General features: G+C 37.7%; 1 protein-coding gene across 3 annotated transcripts; it reads right to left on the minus strand.

Annotated features, from left to right (window-relative positions):
• Positions 1-6,597: 6,597 nt before the first annotated feature.
• On the minus strand, positions 6,598-13,561 carry nek3 (NIMA related kinase 3). 3 transcript variants are annotated; one of them, XM_041995794.1, is made up of 14 exons: positions 13,508-13,561; positions 13,195-13,315; positions 12,727-12,820; positions 12,521-12,618; positions 12,349-12,432; positions 11,876-11,943; positions 11,695-11,781; positions 9,819-9,873; positions 9,355-9,555; positions 9,135-9,168; positions 8,805-8,972; positions 8,574-8,705; positions 8,348-8,465; positions 6,598-7,358 (listed from the first exon to the last, which is right to left on the minus strand). In XM_041995794.1, exons 2-14 carry the CDS (start codon positions 13,309-13,311, stop codon positions 7,253-7,255), a joined length of 1,362 nt encoding a protein of 453 aa, XP_041851728.1. In that variant the 5' UTR covers positions 13,312-13,315; positions 13,508-13,561; the 3' UTR covers positions 6,598-7,252. The 3 variants fall into 3 exon arrangements, with proteins under 3 accessions (XP_041851728.1, XP_041851727.1, XP_041851729.1); XM_041995793.1 differs by having other exon boundaries at positions 9,054-9,168; XM_041995795.1 differs by lacking the exons at positions 13,195-13,315; positions 13,508-13,561 and having other exon boundaries at positions 9,054-9,168; positions 12,521-12,646.
• Positions 13,562-14,409: the final 848 nt, after the last annotated feature.

Raw genomic sequence — 14,409 nt, forward strand, 5'->3', positions numbered from 1 at the left:
AGGAAAGGAGTGTGGGTGGGGTCAGTCAGGACATTAGTTTGAAGTTTTCATCCCTAGATTCACTTCATGGCTCCAGATCATGTGACAAGGGCAGCACCTACCCTGGCAAATGGATCTGAGGGCAAGGAAGGGCCTCGGCAGAGAATAATCAGCTATTTTCCCTGCAAACAGAATAAATTAAGGAGAAAATAGCTGTTATTAACCCAATGTGGGCCATTTAGATATCTGCGCTATTTTGTCAGAGTTACAGTCAAAATGAAAATACGCTCATCCCTGTGGTTTTACGGAAAATAGTAGTTTTAGGTAGTTTTATAGAGAGGCTTGTCACTTTTTGAGGTAATGGGGTGGAGAAGGTGAGGAGCGGGCCACAGAAAGCATTTTTAAAAAAGAGTTGTCAGGAGGTGGCTTGACAAAAAAAAAAAAAAAAAAAAAAAATGTTGTGCTGATACAAATACAACCTGACTCAGTTCAAAACTGTGGGGCAGCACCAAAAAAACGAAGAAATTGGGACAGGCTGTGTTCAGGTAATGAGGCTAAAAAACAGGTCATGCAATCTTCTTTAACACCCTGCCACCTGCACTATAAACATCTCTTATCAATTCTTGTGGGGGTTACATCTAGATCTTAGAGGAATGAAACAAAGAGCATTGGCAGCATGTTGGCAAAACACCCTCTACATTAGGGTAGCATGTTTATGAAAATGAGTGTGTAGCAGGCAGCGTTCATCTTGTTAAGAGGAGGAAGTTAATCTTGGTGTTTCACAGATGCATCCAGGAAACAGAATTAACCAATCAGTGACATTTACTTTAAAGCATGATTTTAGCCTGTTTGTGTGGTATTAGTCTATAAGCTAAGAACTTACTGCTTGAATTTGCCAGATGGAAGATGATTCATAGAGAAAGAGTTCTCTTTTTTTCAAAAATTCAGAAAAGTAAAGCTGATAGAGTATCCGTTTGTATTTAAGTCTTTTAACTTGTGTAAATGTGTGTGCATGTGTTTATTTATTTATTTATTTGAGTTATTTGACAGGCACATTGCATTTGTACATAGTCACAAAATATTGTAGCTGATGCCATGCAGAGTTTTTAGCCAAAGCTAGTTTTCAACTTTTGTGGAAAGAAGCATGACAGAGTCTTGTAGTAACATGCCAGCAATGCTACCACAGTTTAACTCAATTTGTTTGACTCAGAGGCCACAACTCCCAAACACATTAACTCACAAGCTTACACTTTATGTTTTAATGGTTGGCATAGAGAACTATAAACACCTATGTCTATACACGCAAGCTAAGAGTACTTTAAATCCTCAGCTTTTGTAACCATCTTAATGTTTCAAGCTGACTAAGGAATGTTTTACAAGTTGTTGGATGATGAAGAAATAAATAAATATGTAAAAATAAAAGAGAGAGAGAGATTGGGTGTGTTCTGTTTGATGGGAGAAATTGTGGTTTCCTTTACTGGAAGTCTTTCTTTTTTAGAGACTACAGAGGGTTTAAACAATGGCTGAACAGCCATTGTGAAGACATAAATCCTGTCCTGTAGCTGCAACTTCTAATCAGCCCACGGGTGCAACTGACAACTCACAAGAGGGAGAAAAGTTCACTGATTTAAACCTCACAAAAAGCCACTTCTTCTATCACAGTGCTCATGTGACAATTGATAATACAGAAATGGGAATCATTTTATCTTTTCCACCACTTTTTTTCATTTTTTGGGGGGTTGTTTTTAAAGACAGCAGCTTTGCAGCAGATGACTAAAAATTAAAAAAAAAATATATATATAGCTGGTGAAATGTTATTCCTCAGTAATTTAGTATCTATAGAACTGAAGCTTAACAGAAATTTTCTTAGTTTTACAGCAGCTCCACCAAGCACACAGCATCTCTGGCCTTCATAATACTCGCAAACAAATGCCTATAACACACTCCACAGCACAGCCACACATAAAAGCTGATGCATTCAGGTCACCATTGAGGTCAGCATGTTCTCCATAAGGAATTTCCACAGAGACTACACAATACATTCCCTCTCTTCCTCAGCAGAATTCAGTCTCCTGGTGCCTCAGAAAATTGCTGTTTAATTCCCTCATCTTCTCAGTCCTCATTCGTCTAGGAGCCGCTGTTCTGAGTAAGATTTAATTTTGTGTTTCATTTACACAGTGAATACTTGTTTATAAAATGTAATCGCCACCCAAATGATCACTGCCTTATAAAATTTGAAAGGCTTAGTGTTCATCCTCCACATCCTTTTCGACCGGGATCCTAGAGAGACGGTTTATTGACACTCTCGCCTTAAAGTGGGAAGGACACGGCTCATCAATAGCCCTGATGTTATGTGCATTGCTCCAAAACAAACAGCACAATTAGCCCCATGTAACAGATAGATAAAACTATAATAAATACAGTAGACACAGAAATACCTCCGAATAGAAAAAGTGATGTGCTGTTATAGTTTTAATTACCTTTATATACTAAGGGGAAAATTAGGTAGTTTTAGCTTCTGAACCAGACATAAAACATTTAGCAAAACATCCTCTTGAAATTCATATTATGGAGACTAGAACATTTTTTGCATAAATGGTGGCTGTGATAGCATAAAAAATGTATGTGATTCACCAAAAGTCACAAAACTACTTATAAAGCATCCATGGTTGCAGGAAACTTGAACTAAACACACTCCTTTTGCAAAAAGTATTCCAAGCAACATTAACCACCGAGTAGAAATTGTGATGAGTTGCTCTGCTTCTGAACAAACTTCATCACTGACAAACTTAATTCATGCTACTGGATAAACTGTAGCTTATTTTTCATGCTTGAATTAATTTTTCAAACTTGTTTTGTGACTTATTCTGTGACTCAGCAGCAAATCTGTATCAACATCCTTTAGCCGATTATTTAGCTGTCTTTCTGCTAAACAGCAGCTTCTGAGGAATTAGTCAAGTAGTACACTTTGGTATATATTTTTGAAAATTAGCACACAAGTTAGGGACAAGTGTTCATTTCATTTCACCAACCCTCATGTCTACTACTCAAATATCCTAAAACAAATTACACATCGTAGGTTTCATTGGAATTAAACACAGCTTTTGACATAAATCTTTGTTGAATCGTATCCAACTTCCCCCAGTTTAATGTCACTCAAATTCATGCTTTTTTCTTTCAAAATTAGTTTTAAAATGTTGTTAAAATTGTGTCAATATTGTGTCATATCTGAGCAAGGCTCTGATCTACTTTGATCAACCTTTAAAAACAACAACAACAACAACAACAACAACAACAAAATCCTTGCAAGCGGAATTTAACCCTTTAATGCCATATGTTGGCATTAAAGGGTTAAATATATATATATATATATATATATAGAGAGAGAGAGAGATAGATAGATAGATAGATAGATAGATAGATAGATAGATAGATAGATAGATAGATAGATAGATAGATAGATAGATAGATAGATAAAAAAATCACCCTATTTTTTGTGTCAGACTTTCATTTGAGCAAATAGAAATATCTAGTATTTCTTTTTTTTCCAGCGGTTTTTCTTCCCCAGTTTTGTTGTTGATTTTCTTCAAACCAAGCCTTACCAAATCAGATTCCAGAAATTTTTTCTTGCTGACATCTGATGGAAATAGCCTCACTAATTAGTCATCTTCTTATGGCTACACAGCTGTTCAGACCCAATCCCTTGTGTTTCTTTCACATTGTGTGTGTATGTGAGTAAATGTTCTTACTTTCACTATTTATCATAGCAGTGAGTTCCATTTTTTATTTTATTTTATTTTATTTTATCTCAGGATTGTTTTCCGACCACGTTTCTGGAAGACGATAGTTTCTGTATTTCCTAAGATGTTTTCTTCACTTGATGCATGTAAATGATTTGACCCTTATTAAACAGACTAATCCTTTTCCATGACTACAGGATGTGTCCTACCACTGTGGTTGTGGTAGTTTAAGAAATGAGAAGCTACTCACTGCATCAGTTGAGGTTAAATAACTTGTTTCCATCTGAAAGATAATCACCCTTGTAGTAATTATCCAATAGGAGGCTCGTACCTATTTGCTACCTATTAGCCAGCCAGTTTACTTGACACAGCATGACCTTAAACAATGAATGGTAAAGCTGTAGATTTCAGTAACTTGAATTCAAGCTCCAAAAGGAAATCTATCTGTCGAGGCTCTTGTCTGCAGTTGATCTATTATTGGCTAAAAGGAAGGATGGCAAAGAGACGAGCCAGTAGAGACTATGACCCCAACTAAAGGTGGAGCTGCTCATCTGGTGTTGACAGAAATGAGTGCTACGAACAATTAGAGCATTTTAAAACCCCAAACGCCACACGGCTTGCATAGATGCAACAGTGTCCCAGTTCACAAAACTCAGGATCCAAATATAACTGTTCCTGATCATTTTTTACTTTGAGATGTTGATGAATTGTTCCATGACGGAACCCTGTCGGCCAAACCAGTTTCTATTATATGATACAGAGCAAACAATAGAGGGTCACTGTAGAGCACTAGAAATAATCATAACAATGACAGCCTTCATATTTATAGTTGCAAAGAGACTTGCAACAGTAGCGGCTTAGGACTTTGTTATTAACAGGAAGAGCTGCACCCTGTGAAGAGTGAACAGAACTTCTCTACTGGGTGACTCCCCGCAGTGGTTTTCAGTCCCCACTAGATACCACCGAGGCTATAAATGTCAACTAAAAACACAAATACATAAAGCAATGTAGCTGAATGTCTAAGGGAAAAACAAACCAAAGAGTTGCAGCAAAGAGTTGCAGGGGATTTTGATAAAAATGGCCTTCTAAGCATCAGTAGCCAGACGGAGATCACTGGGTCATCGAGCATCTGTAGGGCTTTTCCTGAGTGAAACTGGGGACACGCAAAAGCAGGCCACAAAAACAGGGAGGGAGAGAGACAAAAGGGGAATAGAAATTGTTACAGATAGCAAGTGTCACTATTTCTTAAGGGTGATGACAGCAGCTGACGAGGTGTGTGGACAAGCTCCCAGATAGCTAAAATGAAAGGTCTTCTGTGCATCATTTGATAAGAGGGAATGTTTGATTGTTTGCTATCAGGTCACCAGGATGTGCAGGAAGAGAATAAATTAATCACTTTAGATTAAAAAACTAACCAGCAAGATGCAGACTGTTTGTGACTCAGAGTCCCTGCCAAAAATACAGGATGTAGCATGTTTCAAGATGGATAACTAAAAGAGAGAAAAGGAAATGCAACATCACAGTGTTTGCATTACATGTTCTCACCTCACACAAGAGGAACACCAACCTAGTGTGGTTTTGCTCACGTTTGTGAACAAACACAGAGCGACAACAGAAATTGCTGTGATGACACAAGGTTGCTGCACAGTTTAAATTTAATGTTCTGTTTTGAATAGTATCCTCAAATTAAATTTTTATTTCCTGTTTGACATCACAAACTCAATATTAAAGTGTAGGAGTGATGCACAGAGGCTTTTTTGGTCTCATTCATGATCTTTGAGACACAACAGATATAATTTCACATCCTTCCTGCAAGAGGAAGCCTCTGTTCATCTGCTTGTTTGGCTCTATATTTGATGAAGTATGACCCCATGGACTTCAATCAGGATAAAATTTTCAAGCCAAATCTTTAGCCTTTGACTCAACAATCAAGGGAGGGTGACAGTTTCAACAACCACAGTTTTGTTTTGCACAAGCCACTAGTATTTTAGGTCAAAATCATAAATGTAAAAGTAAAAATGAAGGTGCAAATGAAGGCAAATATGAAAATTTGATGAGCAAGTCAAAAACAAAAGATAAGCTACATTACAGATGCTATATTTTGTGCATTTTTTCTGATGTCTTTTTACACAAAACTGTTTTGTGAAGTGATCTCGGTGATTATTTAAAGCTAATTTCACATCTAAACCCTTTCTGAATAAGCACATTGATAATTAATGCACTACAACTGTTAATAATACACCCTTTCTTACATGAATTCAAGAAGAAAAAAAAACTCCTCAGTTTCAATTGAGTTACAGCTATTACCACTACAAAGACCCTCCTATCTACAGGACACAGAATATGATGACACTGTAACTCAGCTGTGCTACACCAATTTATCTGTATCTTTACTCAACATGAGCATCTTTAGGGGGCAAGAGGGGAAATGAAAATTATGCAAAGACAGGGAGGGGGCTGGATGGTGAGCCCTGGATGGGGATTCATTGTGGCCCCAAGATAAGAGCTGAGCTGCAGCTATGAGCTTCCTCAATAAAAATGCATCCAGGGCAGATAGCCTCGTGGCATGGAGCTCTTCTGTCAGCCAGTGGGCGGTTTCAGTCACTGGAGGAACTTTGGGAGCAGGATAATCCATCTCTGGTTTGACTGTTGGTGAATCACCATCATTAGGGTTTTGGTTACTCAAGGGTCTGTAACGTCTATTTCCTACTGATCCTGAAATGTCATGGGCGAGGCTTCTGTGTCTCTGCTGCTATTGTTTACTTTTACTCTGTACTTCTGAGCTTCTAATTAGGCAAAAAAGAAGACATGTTTTACAACTACACAGAAAGTTTTTTTAAAACCACACACAAGCAAGATGAACACACATTCAGCTGTCTGTGTATTTGATATTTATTATCAGAGATATGTAAGAGTTAAATTCTAGCTTTTTCACCTCTTCAATCCAGACTGCTCTCATCAGTTCTTTTAATGCCACCTAGTGGTACAAAATAAACACATAACAGAGGAGGACTGGTACTGTAAAGTCACAACAATTAAAAAATAACAAACAGCCGAAGGGATCAGATGTATGATTTGTTTGTGGCTTATTATGAGAATAAAACTTAACAATATCAACAAGTGAACATATTTAGTCTACTTTTGACATAACAGAGGAAGTCTGCTTCAATAAGCACTGGTGGTGTAAAACTGTTGTGACCCAGTGGAGACCCCACTTCTCTGAGGCTAATATTTCCTGCTTCCCCCAAAAAGACAAACAGCAGCTTCCAGATGACATTCAGTCTACCAGAAATGTTATCACTGCTGACCCAAACAGCACACAGAAGATGTTTCAATCAAATCAGAAACACACACACTCACATGAAAAATATTTATAGAAAAAACATTTCCATCATTAACAATATTTGCTCCAAATTTTCAGGGTCTTGCTGCAGAAATTAGCAGTTAGCTGTGTTATCAGACGGTCTTTAAATCACCTCAGGAATTCATTTTGGCAAATACACAAAGTGGAGTGTTTTCAGCAAATGTAAACATTAACTGCTGGATTGTGTCGAGTCAGGAGGAACGAGACCGCAGTCTTCTGAAAACATTTTCTCAACTTCGTCCATCCAGTCACATGGAGAGTCTTCCTCAAAGTCCCTGTGAGGAGAGGACAAACCATACAATGCATTTTCATAATGTTTTCATTTATGGTCAATTATGCAAACGATACAAATGCAGCACATTCCGGACATTCAGCTGCAGACAGAGAGGATACTACATGTAATATTCAACAAAATTAATGATTATTTTGCCAGCTGCTGACATGAATTTAGGCTCAGTTTTGTTATTTTAACTATGTACAAAAACAAAAAAAATCCTGTTACAGCTGTGTAGTGTAACGAATACATACATATATATATATATGTGTATGTATGTATTTGTTATATATATATATATATATATATATATATATATATATATATATATATATATATATATATATATATATATATATATATATATATATATATATATATATACACATATATATATATTTGTGCCACCATATGTGTGAAGCGAGAACCCTCTGAGCTTTAAGACTGCAGCATCAATTTGTTTGATAGCACAGATTGGGAAAAATTACTTTGGATAAGTAATGACTGAAAAGGCACATCGAAGAAGACAGCACACAATTTTGAAGTAGTTATCTGAAGTGCCGTCATCGATGAACCTCAGGCCACTGTTAAGTTGTCCACTTATATCTGAGCACCTGTACAGAGACGGCTCAGAGTGTTATAAAAGCTGTCATTTCTAAATGCCTCTTTTCACTTGAATGTGAAAACCCTCTTAAAGTCTGCGTTGTGAGCCCAAATTCATAATATAGCTTTAAAATGTTTTATTAAAAAAGCCATAAGCAAAAACTGTGTCACTATCCACCTACATGTATATGTTTTGTCATTACACAGTCCATGTGCCACATGCACCTCTTGTGAAACTTCACATTTATTTTTGCATGATTAACGCAGGAACACCAGTGTGGCTGTTGTATGAAAAAGCAAAACAAAAACCCTGCTGGTGCACCATATGACGAGTTAGATCTTGCAAATCAATCCTGATATATTTTTAAATATAGCAATAAGTCTTACGTGTCCTCATCATCAGAGCGTGGTTGCAGTCTGTATTCGTCGATAGCCACTTCTGGCTCAGGCCCATCAGTGTCATCCCCCTGCAGCTGGGAGAGAGGTCCGACTAGAGGGTTGCCATCTGAAAATGAAAATCAATAATAAATCTATAACACTGCAATGCTGCGATTAAGGATGCTTAGGAAAATAATGTTATGATCCACAGTAAAATAGCATGTAATCAACAGACCTCCTCTGTGTACTAAAAAGGTACTAAAGGCTTTGTTTAGCTGGGCCTTCTCAAGCAGACTCAGAAGTCTCTCAGGAGGATCCCTCTCCCATCGTCTTCTCTGCCTGTTGTCCTCTGGCTCCTCTGACCCAACTGAGACAAAAAAAGGCAACAACATTCTTATAATACACTTGATTCTCCAAAGTTTTCTGTTTTAATCTCAGAAAATAAAAAATGCCACTGCTGTCGTACGTCCATGTGTGAGACCAGTATGGGTCTGGTTGACTGATGCCATGCTGTCTGATGAAACCAAGCTAGCATTGGCCAACACCTGCAGCACAGTTCCTGGAGGTTCATTCGCCCACTGCTTTCGGGGGATACGCCCAGTGCTTTCACAGCAGCCTGTGGTGAACTCCCTACCTGGGGTAAATGATTTAGGATATTTGTTCTTACTTTTTTCAAAAACAACCAAAGTGGACAACAGTGTTAACTAGACTCTACCTTCCAATGTTGAAGCTTTTAGCAAACTCTTCTCTCCCAGAAAATTAGCTACCTTCCTCCCTTCCTCTCTGTTCCACTGACCTGTACGCCTCCTCTCTTTCTCACTCTCTATGGCCTGTAAAAGATTCAAAGCAGTGTAGTAAATTACACCATCTGTACTAACAGCAGCTTGTCAAAGGTCAGATTCCACATAGGGCTGCCACAGCTGAGGAAGTTGAGTAAGATTCTAAACTGACAGTATGATTTTCTTTTGAGTGGGAAGCAATAAAATCGCTGCAAGTTTAACGGACTGTATTTTTACCTGTGAGGGCAGATGTGAGCGCAGGAGTCTGGAAACCCGGTGAGAGGTCAGGATCGTGTGCACAGACGGCCTGTCTTTTGGGTTAGTCTTAAACATCTGCTTGACCAAGTAATGCAGCTCATAAGGCAAGTGTTGGGGAAGAGGAGGGTATGCACCCCGACACACCTTCAGAATCAGGTTCTTCCAGCTAGATGCCTGGAACTGGTCACAGAAAAAAGAGGTGCAAGGGTTTCTGAGACAACAAACAGGACCATAACAGCCGAGCTACAAAAAATACACAGCATATAATCTAACTCAGCTGAGGATACTAAGCTCCTATCAGTCCATAACAATGTTCTGCTGTATCTCACTGCGCTGTTACATGACAGCAGAAGTATTTCACACAATGATACAGCGACAATATTTAGAGAGAGGTCCACAGTTAAACTCATGGTATAGAATGTGAAGGGTGGGAGGAGGACTACCGGGTGCCGTAGGGTGCAGAGCTCGTACAGGACACAGCCCAGCGACCAGACATCACTGCAGAGCACACAAAGACAGATGTGGTTATTCATTCACCCCAGATGTTGGTCATGGACTGACACAGTCGGGAAAGACACAGAACTGCATGACTAAAATAAGCACCACCAAAGTGACAACTCAAGAGTGTCTCAAAGATCCTGACTGTTGATGTGCAGAGACGTTTATTATGTACATTCCTGGACTGTCGTTGCCCTGCAGCATCCAGAGGCTCGCACTTCACAACTTTTTTATTCTTTTGTCCCAGCACCTCACTTTACAGCAGCATTTTGCTTTAGGACACTGTGTCCCACGTTAGCATCTGGATATCAACATGGACTGTTTTGAACACATACTGGGGCTGATTCATCACAAAAACCAAAGAGGGCATCAAAGTCCTCTGAATCATGGAAGCTGAATCATTCTTTTCTGGGGGCACCTCAGTGAGAAAATCTGCCAAAGTTCAGTAATGGGGCTTTAAAACTAAAACATAATATACAAGCTAGTTAATGTTTTGACAATTTAAAAATTAATTGCTGGTTTTAAATTTGATGTCAGAAATACATTTTTAAAAATGTAGACCAGAAACTAAGAATGCACACAGATTTACATAAACAGGTGAGTGAAATGACTGGTCTTAAAGAGTATGGCTGCGTAGTAGCATAGTTAATTCAATAATTTATTAATATTTATTCATCATCTACATTAGTTGTTCATCCAATCCAATGTTATAAACATCATTAAATGATTTCCAGACTCCAGGCAGATCTCTGTAAACGAGAATCAAGGTTTAAATCTAATAGTGAATTGTTGTGATCTACTGGCAGCAATATAGAAAATTCTGAAGTGAAAATCACCGCATGGGTTCAGTACAACTTCTGAAAAATATAAAGTATAAACCCAACGAAGCTTACATATATAATGATCTGGTCTGTCTGGGCCTGATCTTATTAACATAAAATGAGGTGAAGCTTAAACTGTTCAGTGGTTAGTTGAAATGATTTCTGGAAATCAGTGACACTGGATCCTCCTGGCTGAACAGAAAATGAACCTTTTAGCTTGTTAAGTAGAATGATTGTCAAAAATAAGCAAATCTTTGTAATTTGTTAAATAATTATAGTTAACCAATGCCAAGAGCTCTGTGTTTAAAAAGACATTCAAAATCGAACAGATTCAGTGGTGCAGACTTGCTTTGTTTACAGGATGTAGGATTGTGCTTAGAGATGGTGGAGAACCAAAAATGCTGTTTCCTAAAATGAATGGTGGGAGGAGGTGATCAAAACAGCCAATTACAAACAGTTCACTTTTAAATTGCTTGATAAACCAAAAACATTTTGGAAAAAAATGGGGCCCTTTTATGAATTTTATATTAGATAATTTTTTGGAGGGGGGTTAGATTTACAGTAAAATAAATTAATGATCTACTGCTATGAATTGTATCAGGTGGGTAAAATGTTTATATATTGTAAAACAAATGTGAGATGGTCAAATATACTGTTGCATGGATACTGTTTCGCTTTCCTATGCTACTCCCCTGTGTTTGTTTCTTTTTCCTCTTTTTGGATCTTGCTAATGTTTAGTTTTGTTTTGTACGTTTTGCACTGGGAGTTTTTTACTGAAACTAATAAAAAGATAATAAATACTTTAAAAAAGACTTTCCAAATCCATGTGTACGGCTTCATTTCTCATTGGAAGCTGTTTTATGCCTCATTATTGCACTTTGTGACATGTTTTTTTATATATATCCTTTTGTTGTCTTAATTTTTTCTGTATCTGTAATTATTTCACTTTTATTAGTTTGGGTTATTTAAAAAAAATCAGCAAACAATAATTGTAACATACCTCTTATTGTTATACGGTTTGTTGTCCCAGATTTCCGGTGCTACATAATACGGGGTTCCAACATATGCATGAGCATTAGCCTTTGAGCTGCAACAAATTTAGGGTTAAATTTAAAATATAGCAAAACCAATGAAGCACTAAGCATGGAATTAAAAAGATCATTTATTTTTTCCTGCTGTACCTGTTCAGAATACATGCAGAGCCAAAGTCTCCAAGCTTGATTGTGCCATCATCTGTCAGGAAAATATTCTGGGTACGGAAATGAGAGAAACGCAGTTATTGAACATGAGGGAAAGTGTACGAGCAGCCAACAATGGCAAAATTATGATATTATGCATAAGTGGGAGATAATGTTGTGATCTTATCTTCTAACAGCCTTTTCTTTTTTTTTGTTCATTTCATTTCACAACGCTCACACTGATGAGATTCCATCAACACGCAATCAACCAGAGGACTAATTTAGTGACTTCTGGTTGTGATTATTTTCTCTCATAAAGAAAATATGATCATCCACATCAGTTGGTGGTGAATGTCCTTTATGGTTTTTTAATGAAATTTACAAACCAGACAATGACAAAAGTAGGCTTTCTTTGCATTTACATGCAAAGCGAAATCCATTAGCTGTCAGGAATTACAGCCTCGTCGCTACACTACCTTTGACTTCAGATCTCTGTGCAAAACCCGCTTATCATGGATATAATTTGCACCTGCACACATCTGGGCAAACCACTTTAAGATCTGAGAAAAGAAAAACAAATCATTAAAAAAAAGTAACAAAAAGTGGACACATAATAGTGAAAATAGCTGCAGATAAAGCCTACTGTACATTTTCAACACAGAACTGGATGGTTTTCTGCTGCTGAATCCTCTGGAGCAGATCTCCTCCACCGCAGTACTCCATAACAATGCAAAGGAGGTCATCCACTATACAAACACAACCACATTTCCTATTCTGCAACCCAAATAAACGCAACTGAATCTCCCAAAACGTCTTGTAATAGGTTTTAAAGGCATTGCTGAGTGTGTGTTTACCTTCAAATGCCTCCCGGAAGGCCACAATATTGGGATGTTTCATTCTGGATAGCAGGATGGCTTCGCTTTTTGAATTCCTCAGTTTGGACTGATTCTATAAAAATGCAAATATAAAAAGTAATCCTTTTGCTGTTAAAACAAACAGCCTCTGTGTATCAATGTGGGCAGCAATCTGGTAGGTTATCAGCAAGGCACAGATAATATTTCCACATGCAACCCCAGGCTACATCACAGGCTGAATTCAAATATAGTCCAAATAGTGTTAGTTTCTCCAAATGCAATATAGAAAACAACATATTTTTGTTTATATGTTTATATTAAAGTTTTATCAGCATAGTTATTAGATTCCTTGAAAGAAATTCTGCACTGAGGAGATTTTCTTCCATTTCTATTCCACAACAAAAGCGAGGGCAAAAATAAGTATAAAAATAAATCTGTTGGGTATATATTATATGTGTTTGCACGTACCCTCGGCAGCTGGATTTCCTTGATCACATATCTTTCCTGAGAGTTTTTACACTGGACTAACACAGCCCGACCAAAAGACCCTTCTCCGATGACACTCAGGTAGGAGTATTTCTCCATGGAGCTTCAAACCACAAAATAAATAAAACAATAAAAAAAATAAATTAAGAGAGAGAGAGAGAGGCCAAACAGGATGAAGAAAACCAGGTACCTTCACCTTCTCACTTTATATTTGTTCTGTTTTTGTTTCAGTTTGGTCAACTAGACATTTTGACCATGCTTTACAGAAGGCAGATGCAATAATGCAGCCACTCACCTGGACTCTTTCAGTTCGGCTTCTACTTCCTTATTATTCTATGACGTAAGCAAGACGCAGTCGCACTGCGCCAAGCCGACGCTAGATGGCAGCAGATCCCAATTCCGATTTCTAGATAATTTACAATTGATCATTAGCAGACTATCTGTCTTGGTATTGTGTATTGACTTTAAGAACTGTAATAGTTTAATCTCTTTATTCTGCAGTTATTTTCTTTTCATGTTTTATATTGTGTTTTTGGTATAATTTCCTCTGCCCTGTAACCATGAAAAAGAAAGGAAAGAGTTTAGAAGACCTAAAATATTTGAAAATAGTTCTCTTATGGAGACCAGTTGTGGCTCCCTGTCTGTGGACCACATGAGCCGCCACAAAAAGTGCTCCCTGGTCAGTGTTGGTGATCTATTTAGGTACTGACCTTCGAAGTGAGGAAGTGGATTTCCTCCTGACAGAACTACTAATCACACACATAAGAAGTGGAAAGAATGTTTCTCGCTGCAGGGTCACCAGTCAATGGCAGAGGCAAAAAAAAAAAAAAAAAAAAAATGGCCGTGATGGAAATATAATGAGGGAGGCTAAAAAGCTTCCTTCCATGCTCCTGCAGCAAAAACACCAAATCTGTAAAACCTAGACCCAGTGCTGTGGCATCAGTGTAAGGGGCTGCCATTTGTCCCATATAAATTATGTCAATTAATCAAGATATGGACCTTTAGACATGAGCCAAGATGGCCAATTTGTAATTTTGGCAAAAGATAGAAATAACAAGACCTACAGAACCTAAGCAAGTGCTCAGTTTAGACTTTTTATCTGAAAATGCACAGTTCAGATCACCATTCAGATAACGAAGTATACTGATGTTATGCAATAACTGTCTTCAATGTACATATACATGACATAAATGAAAG

Source organism: Melanotaenia boesemani, chromosome 9 (assembly GCF_017639745.1).
Source record: "Melanotaenia boesemani isolate fMelBoe1 chromosome 9, fMelBoe1.pri, whole genome shotgun sequence".
Lineage (NCBI taxonomy): Eukaryota > Metazoa > Chordata > Actinopteri > Atheriniformes > Melanotaeniidae > Melanotaenia > Melanotaenia boesemani.